This window comes from Crotalus tigris, unplaced genomic scaffold (genome assembly GCF_016545835.1).
Source record: "Crotalus tigris isolate CLP2741 ecotype Arizona unplaced genomic scaffold, ASM1654583v1 scf7180000024372.1857965, whole genome shotgun sequence".
Taxonomy (NCBI): domain Eukaryota; kingdom Metazoa; phylum Chordata; class Lepidosauria; order Squamata; family Viperidae; genus Crotalus; species Crotalus tigris.
In genome coordinates this window covers 263,918-284,058 of record NW_024100542.1, presented here as the reverse complement: position 1 = coordinate 284,058, position 20,141 = coordinate 263,918, and the positions used below count along the sequence as shown (strand labels likewise).

The following is a 20,141-nucleotide window of genomic DNA, read 5'->3' as shown; positions in this document are numbered from 1 at the left end:
TAAAAAAATAACTTGTAACCTAAATATGTGCATATTTTTATTGTAAACATAACAGTTTGTAGAATTTGCATTTTATTTCCTGTCCTCCCAAGAGCTTATGCCATATCACAAAATATCCTATAGATGCAAACAGAAAATATATATTATGGAGTTTGCATTTACAGAGAGAGTTATATCCCCTTAAACTGGTAAAATGACAAGAAAACCTGTTGAGCATATGCCATGTTCTCTGCACAACATATAATAAGGACAAAATTTAGTTCAGGTTCAAAAGCAAAAACTGCTGAAAGAAACAAAGTGCTCACAGAGCGACTGTCTGCAGTACCTTAGATAGCCACAACTTCAGCACAATCCTGAAAAACTATGCATCTGTGTTCAGATGCTAGAATCATGAAAGGGCCAGTGAACCAGTCTGGAAGACCAAATTGTCTAATGTGACCTCCTGACCTGGTTGAAAAGCAACTAACCATGTTTGCCAAAATCACTAGCATGAAGCAGTGAGAACCTATTTATATCAACTCATCATTTGCTTTGTGCATGGGCTTATACCAGTGATGATGAACCTTTTAGAGACCGAGTGCCCAAACTGCAACCCAAAACCCACTTATGCATCATTGGGTGCCGGGTGGTCGTGGCCCATTAGGGGGTTGTGGCCCATTGGGTGGGCGTGGCTGCGGTGGTAATAGCAGACTGCGTGGGACTAAAAAGTTCAATCAATCAATTCCAACTTTGCAAGATCTTTTTTTTTCCACGCAAGAAGTTGAAATTGACTGATTGATTGAACTTTTTTTTTTTTTTTGTACATGGCGGCAGAGGCCTAAAGCAAAAAGGTTTTATAAAACCCAGCTGAAGGCTTAGGACTGGGGCAACGGTGCGTGTGCCCACAGAGAGGGCTCTGAGTGCCACTTCTGGCATCCATGCCATAGGTTTGCCACCACTGGTCTATACCTAAGAGGTCATTCTTTGGTGAGAATTGTTGCGCTTACAACTTAGATTCACGAAAAAAGAACTGAGACATTAATAATATCCACTCTTTGATTCCTCAGGGACATGCTTAGAGTCACCTGCAGATAATTTTATCTTCAACACAACTAAGCCTGTTTTTTTTCCTGGAGACGTACTTCACTATGAATGTAAAGAGGGGTTTGAAATCACTAAAAGTAGCATCAGTGACACCGTGATGTGCACTGAGAAAGGTTGGGAACCTACTCCTCCTAGATGTGTGGGTAAGTTAATGAAACACCAGTCTAATAATCCTATTGTCTAAATCAGTTCATCAAGAATATTTTCCTGATGATTTCCATAATGTTGCATTTACATTTTGTTGTTGTTAACTGCGAAGTCGTGTCCGACCCATCGCGACCCCATGGACAACGTTCCTCCAGGTCTTCCTGTCCTCTACCATCTTCTGGAGTCCATTTAAATTCACACCTACTGCTTCAGTGACTCCATCCAGCCATCTCACTCTCTGTCGTCCCCTTCTTCTATTGCCCTCAATCTTTCCCAGCATTAGGCTCTTCTCCAGTGAATCCTTCCTTCTCATTAGGTGGCCAAAGTACTTGAGTTTCAACTTCAGGATCTGGCCTTCTAAAGAGCAGTCGGGGTTGATCTCTTCTAGGACTGACCGGTTTGAACGCCTTGCAGTCCAAGGGACTCGCCGGAGTCTTCTCCAGCACCATAGTTCAAAGGCCTCAATTCTTTTGCGCTCAGCCTTTCTTATGGTCCAACTTTCACAGCCATACATTGCAACTGGGAAAACCATGGCCTGGACTATACGCACTTTTGTTGGCAGGGTGATGTCTCTGCTTTTTAGAATGCTGTCTAGATTTGCCATAGCTTTCCTCCCCAGGAGCAAGCGTCTTTTAATTTCTTGGCTGCAGTCCCCATCTGAGGTGATCTTGGAGCCCAGAAAAATAAAATCTGTCACTACCTCCATTTCTTCCCCATCTATTTGCCAGGAATTGAGAGGGCCGGATGCCATGATTTTGGTTTTCTTAATGTTGAGTTTCAAGCCAACTTTTGCACTATCCTTCTTCACCCGCATCAAGAGGCTCTTTAGTTCCTCTTCACTTTCTGCCATTAGAGTGGTATCATCTGCATATCTTAGGTTGTTGATATTTCTCCCGGCAATCTTAATTCCAACTTTTGATTCATCTAGCCCTGCCTTTCTCATGATGTGCTCTGCATATAAGTTAAATAGGCAGGGTGACAGTATACAGCCTTGCCGGACTCCTTTTCCAATTTTGAACCAATCAGTGGTTCCGTGTTCGGTTCTCACTGTTGCTTCTTGACCCGCATATAGGTTTCTCAGGAGACAAATGAGATGGTCTGGTACTCCCATCTCTTTAAGAACTTGCCACAATTTGTTGTGATCCACACGATCAAAGGCTTTTGCATAGTCAATGAAGCAGAAGTAGATGTTTTTCTGGAACTCCCTAGCTTTCTCCATGATCCAGCGTATGTTGCCAATTTGATCTCTAGCTCCTCTGCCTCTTCGAAATCCTGCCTGTACTTCTAGTAGTTCTCGATCCACATACTGCTGGAGCCTAGCTTGTAGGATTTTAAGCATAAAACTTTACTAGCATGTGAAATGAGTGCAATGGTGCGATAGTTTGAACATTCTTTGACATTGCCTTTCTTTGGAATTGGAATGTAAACTGACCTTTTCCAATCCTGTGGCCACTGTTTCCAAATTTGCTGGCAAATTGAGTGTAGCACTTTTACGGCATCGTCTTTTAAGATTTTGAATAGCTCAGCTGGAATACTGTCACCTCCACTAGCTTTGTTGTTGCTCAGATTTTCTAAGGCCCATTTCACTTCACATTCTAGGATGTCTGGTTCGAGGTCAGTGACCATCTCATTGTGGTTATCTGGGATGTTAAGCTCATTCTTGTATAGTTCTTCTGTGTAGTTTTGCCATGTCTTCTTAATCTCTTCTGCCTCTGTTAGGTCTCTGCCATTTTGGTCCTTTATCATGCCCATCTTTGCATGAAACGTTCCCTTCATATCTCCAATTTTCTTGAAGAGATCTCTGGTCCTCCCTATTCTGTTGTTTTCTTCTATTTCTTTGCACTGTTCATTTAAGAAGGCATTCTTATCTCTTCTAGCTACTCTCTGGAATTCTGCATTCAATTGGGTATATCTTTCTCTTTCTCCTTTGCCTTTTGCTTCCCTTCTTTTCTCAGCTATTTGCAAAGCTTCCTCAGACAACCATTTTGCTTTCTTGCATTTCTTTTTCTTTGGGATGGTTTTAGTTGCTATCTCTTGTACAATGTTGAGAACTTCCATCCATAGTTCTTCAGGCACTCTGTCTATCAGATCCAGTTCCTTAAATCTATTTGTCACCTCTACTGTATATTCATCAGGAATATGATTTAGTTCATATCTGAGTGGCCTAGTGTTTTTCCCTACTTTTTTCAATTTAAGCCTAAATTTTGCAACGAGAAGCTCATGATCTGAGCCACAGTCAGCTCCTGGTCTTGTTTTTACTGACTGTATACAGCTTCTCCATCTTTGGCTGCAGAGCACATAGTCAATCTGATTTCTATGTTGACCGTCTGGTGATGTCCATGTGTAGAGACATCTCTTGGGTTGTTGGAAAAGAGTGTTTGTTATGACCATCGTATTCTCTTGACAAAATTCTATTAGCCTGTGCCCTGCTTCATTTTGTACTCCAAGTCCAAACTTGCCTGTTATTCTGGTTATCTTTTGGCTTCCTACCTTAGCATTCCAATCCCCCATGATGATAAGGACATCATTTTTTGGTGTTAATTCTATAAGGTGCTGTAGGGCTTCATAGAACCGGTCAATTTCATCGTCTTCAGCACCAGTGGTTGGGGCATAGATTTGGATTATTGTGATATTGAATGGTTTGCCTTGGATTCAAATTGAGATCATTCTGTCATTTTGGGGATTGTATCCCAGTATTGCTTTTCCTATTCTTTTATTGACTATGAAGGCTACTCCATTTCTTCTGAGGGATTCTTGCCCACAGCAGTATACCTTATGGTCATCTGAGTTAAATTTACCCATTCCTGTCCATTTTAGTTCGCTGATTCCTAAGATGTCAATGTTCAGTCTTGTCATCTCTTTTTTGACTACATCTAGCTTGCCTTGATTCATGGATCTTACATTCCGGGTTCCTATGGAGAAAAAATCTTTACAGCATCGGACTTTCCTTTCACCACCAGATATATCCACAGCTGAGCGTCCTTTCGGCTTTGGCCCAGTCGCTTCATTCTTTCTGGCGCTACTAGTACTAGCCCTCTGCTCTTCCCCAGTAGCATATTGGACACCTTCTGACCTGAGGGGCTCATCTTCCAGCGTCATATCTTTTTTTCCTTTTAGTACTGTCCATGGGGTTTTCATGGCAAAGATACTGGAGTGGTTTGCCATTTCCTTCTCCAGTGGATCACATTTAGTCAGAACTCTCTGCTATAACCAGTCCGTCTTGGGTGGCCCTGCACGGCATAGCTTATAGCTTCATTGAGTTACACAAGCCCCTTCGCCACGACAAGGCAGTAATCCATCAAGGGGCATTTACACTTGGGTATACTTAAAAGTATTATAGTCCTAAATTACTTTCCAGAAATTGGCTTTTCAAATAGAAACTTTAAAAAAAGTAGAATAATTCAGGATAATTAATCATGTATTTAATTTTCTCCCATTTGTTCTTCCAGTAATTTCTAAATACTAGCTATACTTTCTCAATAATAATTTATTTATCATATATTCACAGATTTTAAATAAAAAAACATAAAAATAATATAAATAATAAAAAGGATAACCATATCTCATTATAATCATCCATCCACAGTCTATGTTAGGGAGAGCCAGCATGGTGTAATGATACTGGACTAGGTGCAGGGAAATCCAGTTTTAAGTCTTCGTCTCAAAGCAGCTGGGTGACCTTGGACCAATAAGCATCAGGCTTTGAGACAAGCTGACTGAAAAACAAAACTCCTCATCACATTGTGCATTGACAGCTTTACTGTGTGATTAGACAAGCACAGTACAGAAACAAGCAACCCTAGGACAAATCCTAAGATGGAAAACACCACGAATAACATGACCTAATTTAATGATTTTAGGCATTGCAAAAACATGTTTCATTGAAATATAGTCTGATTTAATCTCTGATAATAGATTAATTTACCCATTTCTTTTCTATACAAATGAAGTGGAGTCCAATGTCCAAGATATAATTTTTATTGAATAATGCAAAATGTCTATGGAGATTCTCAGTCATCCAGGTCATGGTTGTCCCAAAGATGCTTATTCAGGAGGCAACTGAAACTGCAGTTGCCTCCTGAAAAGCCCCTTTGAGGTGAACAATGCAAAGTTTAATATCTGTTGAAATATTGTTAAAGCAGCTTTTTATTGTTTAGATCAAATTCCTTATTCGACCTAACCTACTTGATATTGATTTTTATTTTGATGGATGTATATGTACAAATCAAATTGATTTATTGAGAAATATTTTTAAAGATTAATCACAAAATTCTTAGTTTCAAAAGACTTGATAATCCAGCTCCCCCAACATCTATATATCCATTGCCCAAGACAGACCAATCTAATGGAACCATAGTGGCACTACAGAATCGCATGGTAATCAGGGTGTCATCTAAGACACTGAAAGCTCCCCCAATTTCAAATGACACAGCCACAACTCCAACAGGAAACCAGATCTGGAGTATGATCATTATCCCATGTTGGGCTCTGGTTAAGCCCATGATCATCAAAATGGGCATGAATTCCTGAGACATCTGACTCCACTCCTAGAGAAGGCAAATGGAAGTCCTCTGAAGTCTGGGGAACTACACTGCCATCCTAGAAATGGAATGAAAGAGCTCAGGCAGGGAGGATATTGTACAGCAGGAACAATAGCAACAATCCCAATTAATCCCTAGAGGACAGTTTAATGAACAGGGTCTCCCACCTGGTGACCTGGTGGCCCTCAGAAGCCATAAAGGATTCCCAAATAACAATCAGCACCACCACTCCACTCCAGTATAATACTGGCAAATTCTGAGGAATGTATAGTAGAACTCATAAGGAATCTAAAATCATGTTTATTTTATATATAAGCATAAGTGCTTCAAGCCTTCTGGCAAGCAGTTTCATTCTGAAATCACCTTATTCTATTTAATTCAACATTTTTATAGCATTTCTATGTCATGCTCCATTTTTGGAAAATGGCACAATTGATCCAAGAGAGGACGTATTTCAGCATAAAATGGTGGTGCATTTTAACTGTGACACAGGATTCACAAGAGTTGGCCCTGAATCTGCACAATGTTATCACTTTGGATGGTCTCCACTGCCTCCAGTCTGTAAAGGTAAATATGGGCAGTTTAAGAATTATTACTGTATTTGAGGCAGGAGGAGGGAAAATAGGGACAGGTTTTTTAAAAAATATGTTCTGTTTTCTAGATTGTGTGAGGAAAGCCAATCATTGGCCAATAAACAGATTTATCTTAGCAGGATGCTTTGAATGAACATCTCCATTTATAGAAATGCAACATAACAGCAAAACTGTATTCATAAATTGTAAATAGAAAATGTTTATATGAATAGTAATATTGTTTTTCAGTTTTTTTTATATAGTTTAGAGGCAATTTCTTTTTCATTATATTAATAGGACTTTTGAAAAAGAAGTCAGATAGCAGAATTACAAGTCTGTTATGGTATGCTATTTTGATACTCTCAATACAGATATTTATTAGGCTTAAACAGACCACCTACACAAAACCAGAAATGCATATTGCAAAAAGAAAGAAATGGTAGTTCTCCTGTATTGACAAGTAACAGCTGGATTGGCAGTCCGTTTTTAATTGCAGTCATTAAAAAACACACCATTTTTATTAAACTTTATAAAAGATTACAATTAAAACAGTAAAAATACAAAGTAAAAAAGAAAAATAAGAAGTGCAGAAAATGATGAAAAAAGAGAAAGAAAAACAGAAAAGAAAAAAATATTAAGAATATCATAAAGAAAAAATATATAAACAAGTAACAGAAGACTTCTAGTATAACCCTCAGCTCAAGAAGAACCATACAAAAAGAAAATATGATGAACAAATAATGAGAAAAACATTCCGTTAACACCTTCTAGGAAAATAAAATGATGGTAAGAAACTATTTATTTGAAAAAATCTGATTCTCCTGATCCAAAGGACAAGGAAAAATCTTAGCTGCTTTTCCAAAGGTCTTTAAGATGAGGACCAATTCTATATTGAGGGAAAATGTTTCAAAAAGGCTGGTGCATCCTTCAGAAAGGCACATAACCTGGGCCCCACATTTTCCCAATGAAGGAAATCAGATCAATATATACTCTTGGGAGCAGTTGGCCCTGCAAGTAGCCAATCCTATCCCATATAGGGCTTTATAGATGGTAACCTGCACCTAAAAATGCATTTTGAAGCCTGTTGGGAGCCACAACAGCTCACAGAGTACATAGGTCTTGTGGGCAAAATGATAGACATACATAATTACTCATATCATTGCATTCTGGATGAAGTGAATTTTCCAGATGGTCTTCAAGCACAGTCCCATGTACAGCACATTGCAATAATTCAATCAGGAGGTGACTAAGGCATCAATGACTGTGAGAAGTTCCCCTATAAAGATTAAAGAGGATGACTTTGATAGAGACAAGGAAGAGCTGTTACTAAGTCAGTGAGAAAGAAATATTGCAGAAGCCCAAATGTACAAAAACCAATCTAATTTACAGGACATATAAAAGAAGGAGGAATGGAAACACATTCAGATCGGCAAGAATGCTATATCCAATATCAATAAAATGTATTTTAGGCTTCTATGATGTCTATTTTTTTGGTCTGATCCAGGATCAAGCACAGTTGGCATGTAAAATGAAGTTTTTCAAAGGCTCCCCTGGCCACAATTGCCACCTGCTCTTCAAGTAGGAGCCATGTGTGCAAGAAGTATGACCTGAACCCAAGCAAGGAGGTGCAACCCTGCTGAGAGTCAAGGTTGACTGATAAGGCCAATAACTTATAGCCACTTGGTCTTGTTAGGCTGGATCTAAAGTCTGTTCTTCCCCACTCAGATCCTCACAGCCATCCAGATACTATGACAGAACTATGACAGTTTCATTTGAACAACTAGGAACAAAAATGTAAAGCAGGTATAATTGAAATATGATAATACTGCACAAAAACTGGGAATGACCTCCCCTAACAGCTTCATGTAGGTATTTAGAAAAAGATGGAGCTAAGCCTTTAGTCACCCCCACCAACCAAGAAGTTCAGACTACACTGCTCCACCTTACATTGACTGGAACCAGCCCTGGAATAAGAAGAAACTCCTCAATAAGTGCGCCATTTCCCAAGCTCCTAAGCTAGTCCAGAATGTAACTGTGATTGATGATAACAAAGGTTCCTTTTCTTTTAGCCATGGAAGACCTAACAACAAAAGCTAATTTATTTCTGAGTTTTCTTCAGTATTTAATCTGAAGGAGACAGTTGTCTTTGCTCAGATATTTAACCATCGAGCCCTCTGGGGATTCCTTCTAGGCATTTAAGATAAATGTTTGACCATGTTCAGTGTTACTTTTCTTAAAACGGAGCACTCTGTTCTAAATATAACTTCCCTCAACTTTCTAATATTTTCATTCATTGTTCATTCCCATGTTCATTCAGTCAATGTTTTTTCCCCCTTTTGGTTAGTACCAAGTCAGGAGAGCTGATCCTCTTCTAACTTTCCACAGGCTTTGAAGAAGACAATTATTGGAAACTCATATCTAGGCTTTGCTGAAGAGAGGTCCACGTATTAGTACAACTTCACATATCTTTAAAGACATTGCAAACTTAATCCACATCTTTTTGCATCTTTTTGAGGGAAAGGGAGAAAATGAGTAACAAATAGCTATAGCAGACACAAAAAATACTTATTTATGTTTTTAAAGTTATTTCTAAAATATACTCTTGGACACCAGACTTATACTAACATTTTTCATAAACATTATCTACTACTGCTTTTGTTCCTGTGATTGTTGTAATAGATATATTGTTATATATACAACAATAACAATATTCATGCATATCCCTCTGGGACTTGAGTAAACATTCAAAATAAAAGTGATATTCTCTTTTTTTCTAGAAAATGTTAAATCTTGTCAGGCATTACCCAGGATTTCACATGGCATGGTTACCGGTGAACGTAAAGCAGTATATCAGCATGGTGATCTTTTGGAAGTTCAGTGTGATATCTCATTTGCACTTCATGGATCAAAAATCATAGAGTGTGTGGATGGTGAATGGGCACCCTTACCATCATGCATAGGTAAGCAGAAATATGAGCAGATAGTCTTGTAGATGTAACATGGTAGTTCCTTCCACTTAGCTTGGGGGGGGAGGGAGAGGTGGGGAGGAGGGTCCATGGTGTGCAAACTGGAATCTTTCTTCATAACAGATTCCAATGCATTATTAGTAGAGAATGGAAGGGTAAGATTACTTTCCAGTGCTTAACTAACAAAATTATAGAGGAATTAAAGTATTCTGATTTATCCTAATAATCTCATGAATCATGAATGTATTCCTGTGCTTACTTCTAGTACTTGGGTCCTCATTACTTGCAATAGGAAGTAGAAATTGAGAGCTGTCCTTCTCTTTGTAGCATTTCCATGGCTTTGTTAGTACAAATGGTAGAATAAGACATTGCTAGAGACAGCATGATATCCGGAAAATTTGGGAAAAAGTACTGGAAGTAAAATGAATGTGGGCTTAATATAGCTAGCTGGTTTATCAATTCATATTAAAAATACCATCACAGGTTTGGAGACTTCAATATTGCAAATTAAATAATAACTTGACAAAAAATTGCAGCAATTGGCAATAAAAATATGTAAGTCATGGTAATATAGTACAAACTGAGAGTCCACATATATTTGCCTTCTTGATTTGATGAGCACTTTCTGTCAAAAATATTTAAGGCCTCTAACAAAAATGAAAAAATAAAAACTATTCTTAATGTTCTATATGTACAGTATTTATTTATTTATTTATGATAACAGAGTTACAATAGGTACATGAAACAGAGGGGCAAATTGCTGGAAGAGCTAAATAATTAATACCTTTATGTAATAACATCTTTTCCTGCTGCTTTTCAACAGAAGAAGCAAAAACTTGTGGACCACCTCAAAAAATTACAAAGGGAAGTCCTGTTGATGCTACGGCATCCATATACAGGCATGGTGAAACCGTGGAATACAAATGCCAAAAACGATCTGTCATTATTGGGACCAACCCAGCCAAGTGTCTTCATGGACAATGGGAACTACCATCATGTCTTGGTAAGCTAGAGCGTTATGGCTAACCCTACAGAAATGAATTTTAAGCTTGTCTTGGATTACATTAGTATTTATTATTGACATGATTGCTCAGAAGTGTTATTCAGTGGATTAACAGTGGGATCTGCCGCAAGGAGGTCTAGGTTATATTGAATTGGTTTATGCCAGTGTGGTTCACAGGTGCCTTACTTTTCCAGTCTGATCCCTATTTAAATGAGAGTCCTCAAAGATAATGGGGAGATACACAGAACAGTGTTAGCAACCCCTTTTGAAAAATATGAGACATACAAAAGATACTTTCAGTTTGACTAATGTTTGTTTACGCAGTCTGTACCTAGCAGTATTTATTAAACAATGTTCATAGTTGTTTTAATTATTACGCACTTACAATTTGGCTCAGCAAAGAGATAAAAGCCAATTAATTCAATAATATATTCCAGTGAGTTATAACATAAGAAACAAATTAAAACGTCTATGATAGATAATAATCCAAGTAAGTCATGTTCATTGTTCTGACTGCATGTAATAACAATATTAATTTCTAGACATTCCAAATGACATATTTATTTTAAGGGATTTTCACAGGGGCTATGGAAAAGAAGCATTTTAGTGCTTTTGAAAATGATTCAATCCCAAACATAATCCTGGTGGGATTATGTCTATTTATAGAAACAGTCTCTGATGATAAAAACATGATGTGGCTCTTCTAGTACACAGTAGAACCAAATGATCCAAGTTATAGCTATTGGTTCAAGCTCACAGGTACCTGAACTAGCAGCCAAATAATTGATTGTGCAGGACACAATGCATTGACCCCCTCAGTTCAAATGTTAGAGTTCTCAAACTCCCAATTAAGTAACAAGTGATATTAAAAGGAGGTAAGAGAAAAATAGGGAAGGTTCAGAATAGTACAAACATTAGCATTCTGGACACAAATTAAAGAGCAGAGTGAAGTCTTAGGTAACCCAGTCAATAAACTGTTCTAGTGGTCCAGGGAGTGAACCAAGGGCTTAATCATCATTATAATGAAAAACTGGCAGATTATAAAATGCAAATTCAGTGCAAATGAATTGCAAAATGCAATTCAATGGTGAGAAAAGTAAGGTTTTACTCTTAGACTAGAAAAATCAAATGCACAGATATAGAACAGGTAGTATGTGGTTCAACAGCAGTAACTTTAAGAAGGATCAAGGAGTCTCAGTGGACAACCAATTAAAAATGAGACAGCAGTGTGCTGCAACTGCCGAAAAAGCCAAAGAAGTCCTAGGCTATATCAACAGAAGAATATTATCAAGGTTACATGAAATGTATATAATTTACTTGGATTCAGTAAGGCATTTGTTAAAGTAGATCACAACACATGATAGCAGTATTCCAATATCTCAGGGGCTGCCATAAAGAAGAGGGAATTAAGCTATTTTCCAAAGCACCTGAAGGCAGGACAAGAAGCAACGGGTGGAAACTAATCAAGGAGAGAAGCAACCTAGAACTAAGGAGAAACTTCCTGACAGTGAGAACAATTAATCAGTGGAACAGCTTGCCTCCAGAAGCAGTAAATGCTCCAACACTGGAAGTTTTTAAGAAGAGACTGGACAACCATTTGTCCGAAATGGTGTAGGGTTTCCTGCCCGAGCAGGGGGTTGGACTAGATGACCTCCAAGGTCCCTTCCAACTTTACTACTATTATTATAGACCTACTACTTGATAAGATAGAAAAAACATGAGTTAGACAGCATCACCACCAGATAGATTTGTAGCTGGCTGACCAGCCATACTCAGCGTGTGGTCCTCAATGTAACTGCATCTACATGGAGGGAAGTGTGTAGTGGGGTGCCCCAGGGCTCTGTTCTAGGGCCAGTGCTTTTCAACATCTTCATCAGCAATTTGGACGAGGGGATAGATGGGGAACTGATCAAATTTACAGATGACACCAAGCTGGCAGGAATAGCCAACACTTAAGAAGATAGGCTTATGATACAGGAGGATCTGGACAGACTTGAACACTGGGCGCTATCTAACAAAATGAAATTCAGTGGTGAAAAAAGTAAGTTTCTACATATAGGCAAGAAAAGTCAAATGTACAGGTATAGTATAGGGGGTACCTTGCTCAATAGTAGCAACTGTGAGAGGGATCTCGGAATCCTAGTGGACAAACAGTTATGAGCCAGTAGTGTGCTGCAGCTGCCAAAAAAGCCAACACAGTGCTAGGCTGCATTAACAGAGAGATAGAATCAAGATCATGTGAAGTATTAAGACCACTTTACAATGCCTTGGTAAGGCCACACTTGGAATAGTGCATCCAGTTTTGGTCACCACAATGTAAAAAATATGATGAGATTCTAGAAAGAGTACAGAGAAGAGCAACAAAGGTGATTAGAGGACTGGAGGCTAAAACATTTAAGGAATGATTATATGCCTAGTTTAATGAAGAGAAGGACGAGGGGGACATTTGAGCAGTGTTCCAATATCTCAGGGGCTGCCACAAAGAAGAGGGAGTCAAGATATTCTCCAAAGTGCCTGAAGGCAGAACAAGAAGCAACAGATGGAAACTAATCAAGGAGAGAAGCAACCTAGAACTAAGGAGAAACTTCCTGACAGAACAATTAACCAGTGGAACAACCTGCCTCCAGAAGTGGTGAATGCTCCAACACTGGAAGTTTTTAAGAAGAGACTGGACAGCCATTTGTCTGAAATGGTATAGGGTTTTCTCCCTGAGCAGGGGCTTGGACTAGATGACCTCCAAGGTCCCTTTTAACTTTATTATTATTACCACCACCACCACCACCACCACTACTACTACTACTACTACTACTACCGCTTTATAGTGCTTTGGTAAGACCACATTTGGAATACTTCATCACTTTTGTCACCATGATAAAAAAGACGTTGAAACTCTTAAAAGGGTGCAGAGAAGAGCAGCAAAGACGATTTGGGGCTGGAGGCTAAAACATATGATGAACAGATGCAGGAACTGAGTATGTCTAGTCTAAAAAAGAAAAGAACTAGGAGTGACATGATAGCAGTGTTCCAATATTTCAGGGGCTGTCACAGAGAAGAGGGGTCAACCTATAGCTTTCATTTTTTGTTGAATGGTTTTCAAGATAGTCAGCCATAGATTAGGATTTCTATGTTCCTCACAATAGGGGAGATGTATAACTGGCAGCCTTGAAATGCAGAGTGGGAACAGAAAAGAAAGGGATAAGATTATCCAGGTTTGTTTGTTTGTTTATTTATCAGTCCAATCTGAATACTACCCACCTCATTAAGACAACTTTCTGTCTGAAGTTTAATTTGAGGAGCACATCAAATCTAAAATCCTACATAGGAGAGTAGAAAGAGAGTACAATCTGTCAATCAGAGTAGATAACAGATGAATAAACCAGAAATTGATCAATATATTTTTGATAGATGTACTTGGAATATGAAGTCAGATAGTGCAGAAGAAGGAGAATGGATTATATAAATAAACAGAACAATAATTGATTTATTATTTAAATACTTATGTAACAATATTTGAATTGTTAGTTAATCCACGAAGTTGTGCACGTCTACAGCATGCAGACTTTCAACCAGGAAATTTGTTTAAGACCAACCAGTTTGCAACCTACCGCTGTGGTTCCAATCTGCAGCGAACAAAATGTGTTGATGGATCATGGTTTCCCAAGCCACAGTGTAAAGGTATCATTTGCATGCTATGTACAAGATTATGGTTTCTTCAATAGGATGATGTTAATCATATCTAAAAAATAAAAAGTGGGGCACACCTGAGGATTGTCTTCCTACATAACATCTTTTGAGGGCACACAATTTCTTCTGAAAAGCTCCATCATGATCCCATGAGCTTGGCATGCTTTGTCTAATCTGATGTGGTAGTGAGACAGTGTGAATGTATCCATTTCAAAAGAAAAGATAATTTAGCCATGTAAAAAAAAATCCTTCTCAACAATTCAAGGATAAAAGGAAATATAGCATTAGCCTTAAAATCAGTTGGTTTTTTCCTTAGTAACTATTTTGTTTCTTTCATAGCAGCAGCTCAACTCAACTAGTGTTCTAGTCTGCATTTGGACAGCATACTTTTGCTCACTTTCCCCCATTGGGCAACAATCTAAATTCAGTGATAAAATTTCATTTGTCACATTACAAAGGTTGTTTGCTTTGAATCTTTTATCGTTTAAGAAATTTAGATGAATTTATACAGAACAAATGCATGCAAATCTAGTACGGAATTCATCTTTGACTTTTGGCACTTACATGGAGACATCCATACAGATTTCTTGGCATATTAAAACAATTCACTGGAATATGTTTCAGAATTTCTGCTGCTTAAGAAGACCATTTGCACCATTATATTGCTCCTAGTTAATTTAAAAATATCTTCATTAAGAATAAATCTTTCACTTTTATATAGATATAAAACATATATATATATATATATATATATATATATATATATATATATATATATATATGTAGGGTCTTGGTTGTTCGGGTTTTCTCCCGCGTAAAATTGGAAGTGTCTTGGCGACGTTTCGACGAAGTCCCATTCGTCATCTTCAGGCTGGTGTTTTCAGCTTCTTGCTTTGAGCAGCAATGTGTGGTTTAGCTGTTTCTTCCTTTTAACTGCCAGTGAGGGTATGAACTGATTGGATGGGAGCTTGGCTGTGTTCTGATTGGGTGGAGGTGTGTTCTGAATGGTTAGGGGCTTGGCTGTGCTCTGATTGGCTGGGGGAGTGTTCTGTTTGGTTGTGCTCAGGTTAGTCTGAGTTGCAGAGGGGTTTAAGATTTTGGGGTTAGGGAGTCGTTTGTCAATAAGGGCAGGTTTCCAAATGGCTGGTAGGCGGGAGGTATCATCTCGCTTGTTCATGCTGTGTGGGCGTTTTTCTATCTCGATGGCTTCTCTGATTATTCTGTTATTAAAATGTTCACTTTTGGCAATGGTTCTGGTATTTTTAAAGTCAATTTCATGTCCTGTGGCTTTAAGGTGTTGGACCAGGGAAGATGTTGGTTCCTCTTTTTTGACTGAGTTCTTATGTTCTTCAATGCGTGCACTTATTCTTCTGTTGGTTTGTCCGATGTATGTGGTGGGACAAGTGGTGCATGGGATTTCGTATACTCCTTGATTTTCTAATTCAATTTTATCTTTGGGGTTTCTAAGGATGGTGGATATTTTTCTGTTTGTGCAGAATGCTGTTTTGATGTTGTGTTTATGAAGGATCTTACTGATTCTGTCTGTGGTGCCTTTTATGTATGGGAGGAGGGCTTTGCCGTTTTCTTGTTCTTTGTCTTGGATTTTGGTGGGGGTTTCTTTTTGGATTAGGTTTGTAATCTTATTTCTATGGAATCCATTGGATGTTAGTACATTGGTGAGAGTGTGTAGTTCGGGTTTTAGGTGTTGTTCGTCAGCTAAGCGTTTTGTTCTGGAGATGAGTGTCTTGGCTACAGAGTTGATCTGTGCTGGGTGGTGGTGTGAGAGAGCGTGCAGATAGCGGTTTGTGTGTGTTTTCTTCTGGTAGATGGTGTGTCCTAGGGAGCCATTGGATTTCTTGTAGACTAAGACATCCAGGAAGGGAAGTTGGTTGTTAGCTTCTGTTTCCATGGTGAACTGTATTTTGGGGTGTAGGCTGTTGAGGTGTGTGAGGAAGTTGTCCAGTTTTTCTTTCCCATGTGGCCAGATTATGAAGGTGTCGTCTACATATCTGAGCCAGAGTTTGGGTTTGTGATCCGATTTTTCTAGAGCTTGGGTTTCAAAGTGTTCCATGTAGAGGTTGGCAATGACAGGTGAGAGGGGTGATCCCATGGGTGCTCCTTCTGTTTGTTTGTATTTTTGTCCGTTATAGATGAAGTATGTGTTGGATAGGCAGTGGTTGGTCAGATCTAAGATGTGTTTGGGGGGGTTATATTTGTTTTGAATAGCTGTCAAGGCTTCTTTGATAGGCACTTGGGTGAAGAGGGATATGACATCGAAGCTCACTAGTAGGTCGCTGGGCTGTAAGCTTTGTTTCTTTATGATCTCTATAAACTGGAATGAGTTTTTTACGTGTGAGGTGATGGATTCTGCATAGGGCTGTAGTTGTTTGGCGAGAAATTTGGCTAGGTTTTGTAGAGGTGAGCCTATGGAGCTGACTATAGGTCTGAGTGGGGTTCCTTCTTTGTGTATCTTGGGGAGACCATAGAGTTTAGGGCATCTGGATGATTTCTCTCTGGGAATGATTCTTTGCTGGATCTCTTCGCTAATGGGGGAGGCTTTTATCTTGGTTCTGGTGGTTTTTTCCAGGTAGGTGGTGGGATCTGTATTTAGGGGTTTGTATGTGGAGTCTTGGAGTAGGTTGGTTAATTTGGTTTGGTAGTCAGATGTGTTCATAACCACCGTGGCGTTGCCCTTGTCTGCTGGTAGGATTATTATGCTGGTGTCTTCTTTCAGGTTACGTAGTGCTGTCTGTTCCTCTTTGGGTAAGTTGCTTTTGGGTGGCTTGCTGGTGCAGAGGATGTTGGTGATTTTGAGTCTGATTTTGTTAGCGTCATCGGGGTTGATTTTGGTCAGGCTGGTTTCAACTCACATATAATGGTTTCAGTGGGGATGTGTTTGGGAGCGACTGCAAAGTTGAATCCTTTGGAAAGGACATTGGTTTCGGCTTTGGTGAGGATCCTATCTGAGATGTTATGCACTGTTTGTTTCATGTGTGGCTGTGAGGGAGGAGGGGTTTGTTTCTGGCGTTCTTGTAGTCTTCGGAGTTTGTTGGTGTGTGTATCTGTCTTGAGGGTGGTCTGTGTTTCGGCTCTCCAGACGGCGAGTTGTTTGGATTTGTCCCAAAGTGCGGGGTGGATCTTGTTGCTGAGTTTGAGGTGGAGTGTGAGGAGATCTTTGTTAATTCGGTCTAGGAGGAATCTTTTTGTGTGAAGTTCATTTCTGATTAGGGCCAATTCTGTTCTTTTCAGGATCCGTTTGGTGGCTGCAGAGTTGGAGTGGAATTTCAGTTGGAAACATGTGGGGATTAGATTTTGATCTCGGCAGTTACGTAGGAATGCGAGGTCACATAAAATGGAAGCTCTTTGGACTTCAAGTTTTTCATAGGTCCTGGTCAGATGGTGGATTTCCTCCCCGTAGAGGTTCGATATTTGTTTTCTGAGGTTTTCGCGGGTATTTGTATATAGGTCTTTGGTTGTTCGGGTTTTCTCCCGCGTAAAATTGGAAGTGTCTTGGCGACGTTTCGACGAAGTCATTCGTCATCTTCAGGCTGGTGTTTTCAGCTTCGTGCTTTGAGCAGCAATGTGTGGTCTTAGCTGTTTCTTCCTTTTAACTGCCAGTGGGAGTATGAACTGATTGGGTGGGAGCTTGGCTGTGTTCTGATTGGGTGGAGGTGTGTTCTGAATGGTTAGGGGCTTGGCTGTGCTCTGATTGGCTGGGGGAGTGTTCTGTTTGGTTGTTCTCAGGTTAGTCTGAGTTGCAGGGGAGTTTAAGATGGTGGGCTGCCTTGCTATTTTTTGGCTTTGTGTTCGTGGTTGTGCCTCATCTTCATGGTGGGTGTCAGTTTGCTTCATGTATGGATTGGAGGGGTTTAAAGTGGCTAATGATGCAGCTGTGGTCTGGCTTCTGGTTTGTGGTCGTGCCTCATTGTCGGTGTGGCTTTGGGTTTGCTTTTTGCGTGGATGTGTGGTGGTAACATCCTGTGTGGTTTTTGTGAGTATGGGTCTGGTATCATTTTTTGTGTTAGGGAGTCGTTTGTCAATAAGGGCAGGTTTCCAAATGGCTGGTAGGCGGGAGGTATCATCTCGTTTGTTCATGCTGTGTGGGCGTTTTTTCTATCTCGATGGCTTCTCTGATTATTCTGTTATTAAAATGTTCACTTTTGGCAATGGTTCTGGTATTTTTAAAGTCAATTTCATGTCCTGTGGCTTTAAGGTGTTGGACCAGGGAAGATGTTGGTTCCTCTTTTTGACTGAGTTCTTATGTTCTTCAATGCGTGCACTTATTCTTCTGTTGGTTTGTCCGATGTATGTGGTGGGACAAGTGGTGCATGGGATTTTGTATACTCCTTGATTTTCTAATTCACTTTTATCTTTGGGGTTTCTAAGGATGGTGGATATTTTTCTGTTTGTGCAGAATGCTGTTTTGATGTTGTGTTTATGGAGGATCTTACTGATTCTGTCTGTGATGCCTTTTATGTATGGGAGGATGGCTTTGCCGTTTTCTTGTTCTTTGTCTTGGATTTTAGTGGGGGTTTCGTTTTGGATTAGGTTTGTAATCTTATTTCTATGGAATCCATTGGATGTTAGTACATTGGTGAGAGTGTGTAGTTCGGGTTGTAGGTGTTGTTCGTCAGCTAAGCGTTTTGTTCTGGAGATGAGTGTCTTGGCTACAGAGTTGATCTGTGCTGGGTGGTGGTGTGAGAGAGCGTGCAGATAGCGGTTTGTGTGTGTTTTCTTCTGGTAGATGGTGTGTCCTAGGGAGCCATTGGATTTCTTGTAGACTAAGACATCCAGGAAGGGAAGTTGTTTGTTAGTTTCTGTTTCCATGGTGAACTGTATTTTGGGGTGTAGGCTGTTGAGGTGTGTGAGGAAGTTGTCCAGTTTCCAACAATATATATATATATATTGTTGGAAAATCATACATACAGTATATTTTGTCCTTCCTCAAATGTTTCAAAGTCAGTTAATTTACAATAAATGAAAAAACCCTATAAATTGATAAGAAATATATTAAAATAAAATGTAACTATTTTAATATTTAGGCTACAAGGCATGTCTTCATTCCTTCCCAAAATTGTGGGAATATGGGAGGCATCCTAACTTCATTTGCATTAATTAAATTATTTTTTGTTCCATTCGTAGATAAGCAAATATTGTGTTGAATGGAGAAACTTTACCTGAATTAGAAGAATGGTTTCAATTGGTTATCTGTCTTTGTGCTAACTGGTAGCCTTTCCTCACACTACAGTTCAATATCAGCTTGTCCACCTTAATCTAATTTATGATCAATTCTGAAAACTACTTTTATATCTGCCAAGTAGCAATACAGTTAAATTTCACTAGTGTAATTTCACTAATGTCATGGCTGCAAAGTTTGATGATTCCTTCTGCTTCACCAATTGTGGGCTTAAAGTAAAAGGATCTTGCAACAGTGACTCATATTGCTATTTTATGTAATTGGTAATTGTTCTAATTGAGTTTGTGACTGTTGAATTGGTTTTGATCTTATATGTCTTTCACTATAGTTGTTTTATATGTACCATTGAGAGTTTCATGATTGTAGTGAAGTTCCAGTAATGATCAAAGGGAACAAATGGCTCTTTTGTGAGAGTTTTCAGGTGAAAAGTTTAAGGATGAATTATGAGTACTAGGTGACCGCAAAGGGTTAGAATTGGAAGAAACAGACATCATGATTTAAATTTGGATACTGAAATGTTATTTTGTGGAAAAACAGACTGATATGAGAGCAGATAGCACAAAATAATGATTGAGATAAATATAGAAAAAAGATTTGCTATGGTTTGATACGAGATGGTATCTATAGTTTTTTGTTATTGTTTGTTCCCCAGTTGGGTCATTCCTGGCATTCTGTATCAATGTGGAAAGGAAAGTCTATATAGCAACGACTAGAGACCTAATCAGAGCATGCTGTTAGGTGCTAAATCTTGGAGAAAATTTCTGGAGGATGAAATGATTAGTCAAGGATTCTCACTATGCAAGCAGTCTACCCCACAGACAATGAGAGACTGGCAAGGGAAAGAATAGCACATAAGGTCTTTCACTAGTTCTCAATAGATTTCCAGGGTCAATTCTTGGTTTTGATCTATAAAACCTCTATAGTTGCAGGTCTCCAATCACAATCAGC

The 20,141-nt window shown here is 39.1% G+C and overlaps 1 protein-coding gene across 4 annotated transcripts in view; it reads left to right on the top strand.

Annotated features, from left to right (window-relative positions):
- The window catches only part of LOC120301235 (complement factor H-like), a 99,317-nt gene that overhangs the window by 48,677 nt on the left and 30,499 nt on the right, over nt 1–20,141 (top strand). For 2 of the 4 annotated variants that reach the window (XM_039328177.1, XM_039328175.1), the window contains 5 exons: nt 1,047–1,226; nt 6,165–6,338; nt 9,121–9,303; nt 10,133–10,312; nt 13,835–13,987. In XM_039328177.1, coding sequence (XP_039184111.1) covers nt 1,047–1,226; nt 6,165–6,338; nt 9,121–9,303; nt 10,133–10,312; nt 13,835–13,987 — 870 coding nt within the window. The remainder of the gene's footprint in view (nt 1–1,046; nt 1,227–6,164; nt 6,339–9,120; nt 9,304–10,132; nt 10,313–13,834; nt 13,988–20,141) is intronic. The other 2 variants (XM_039328178.1, XM_039328176.1) reach the window with 2 other exon arrangements.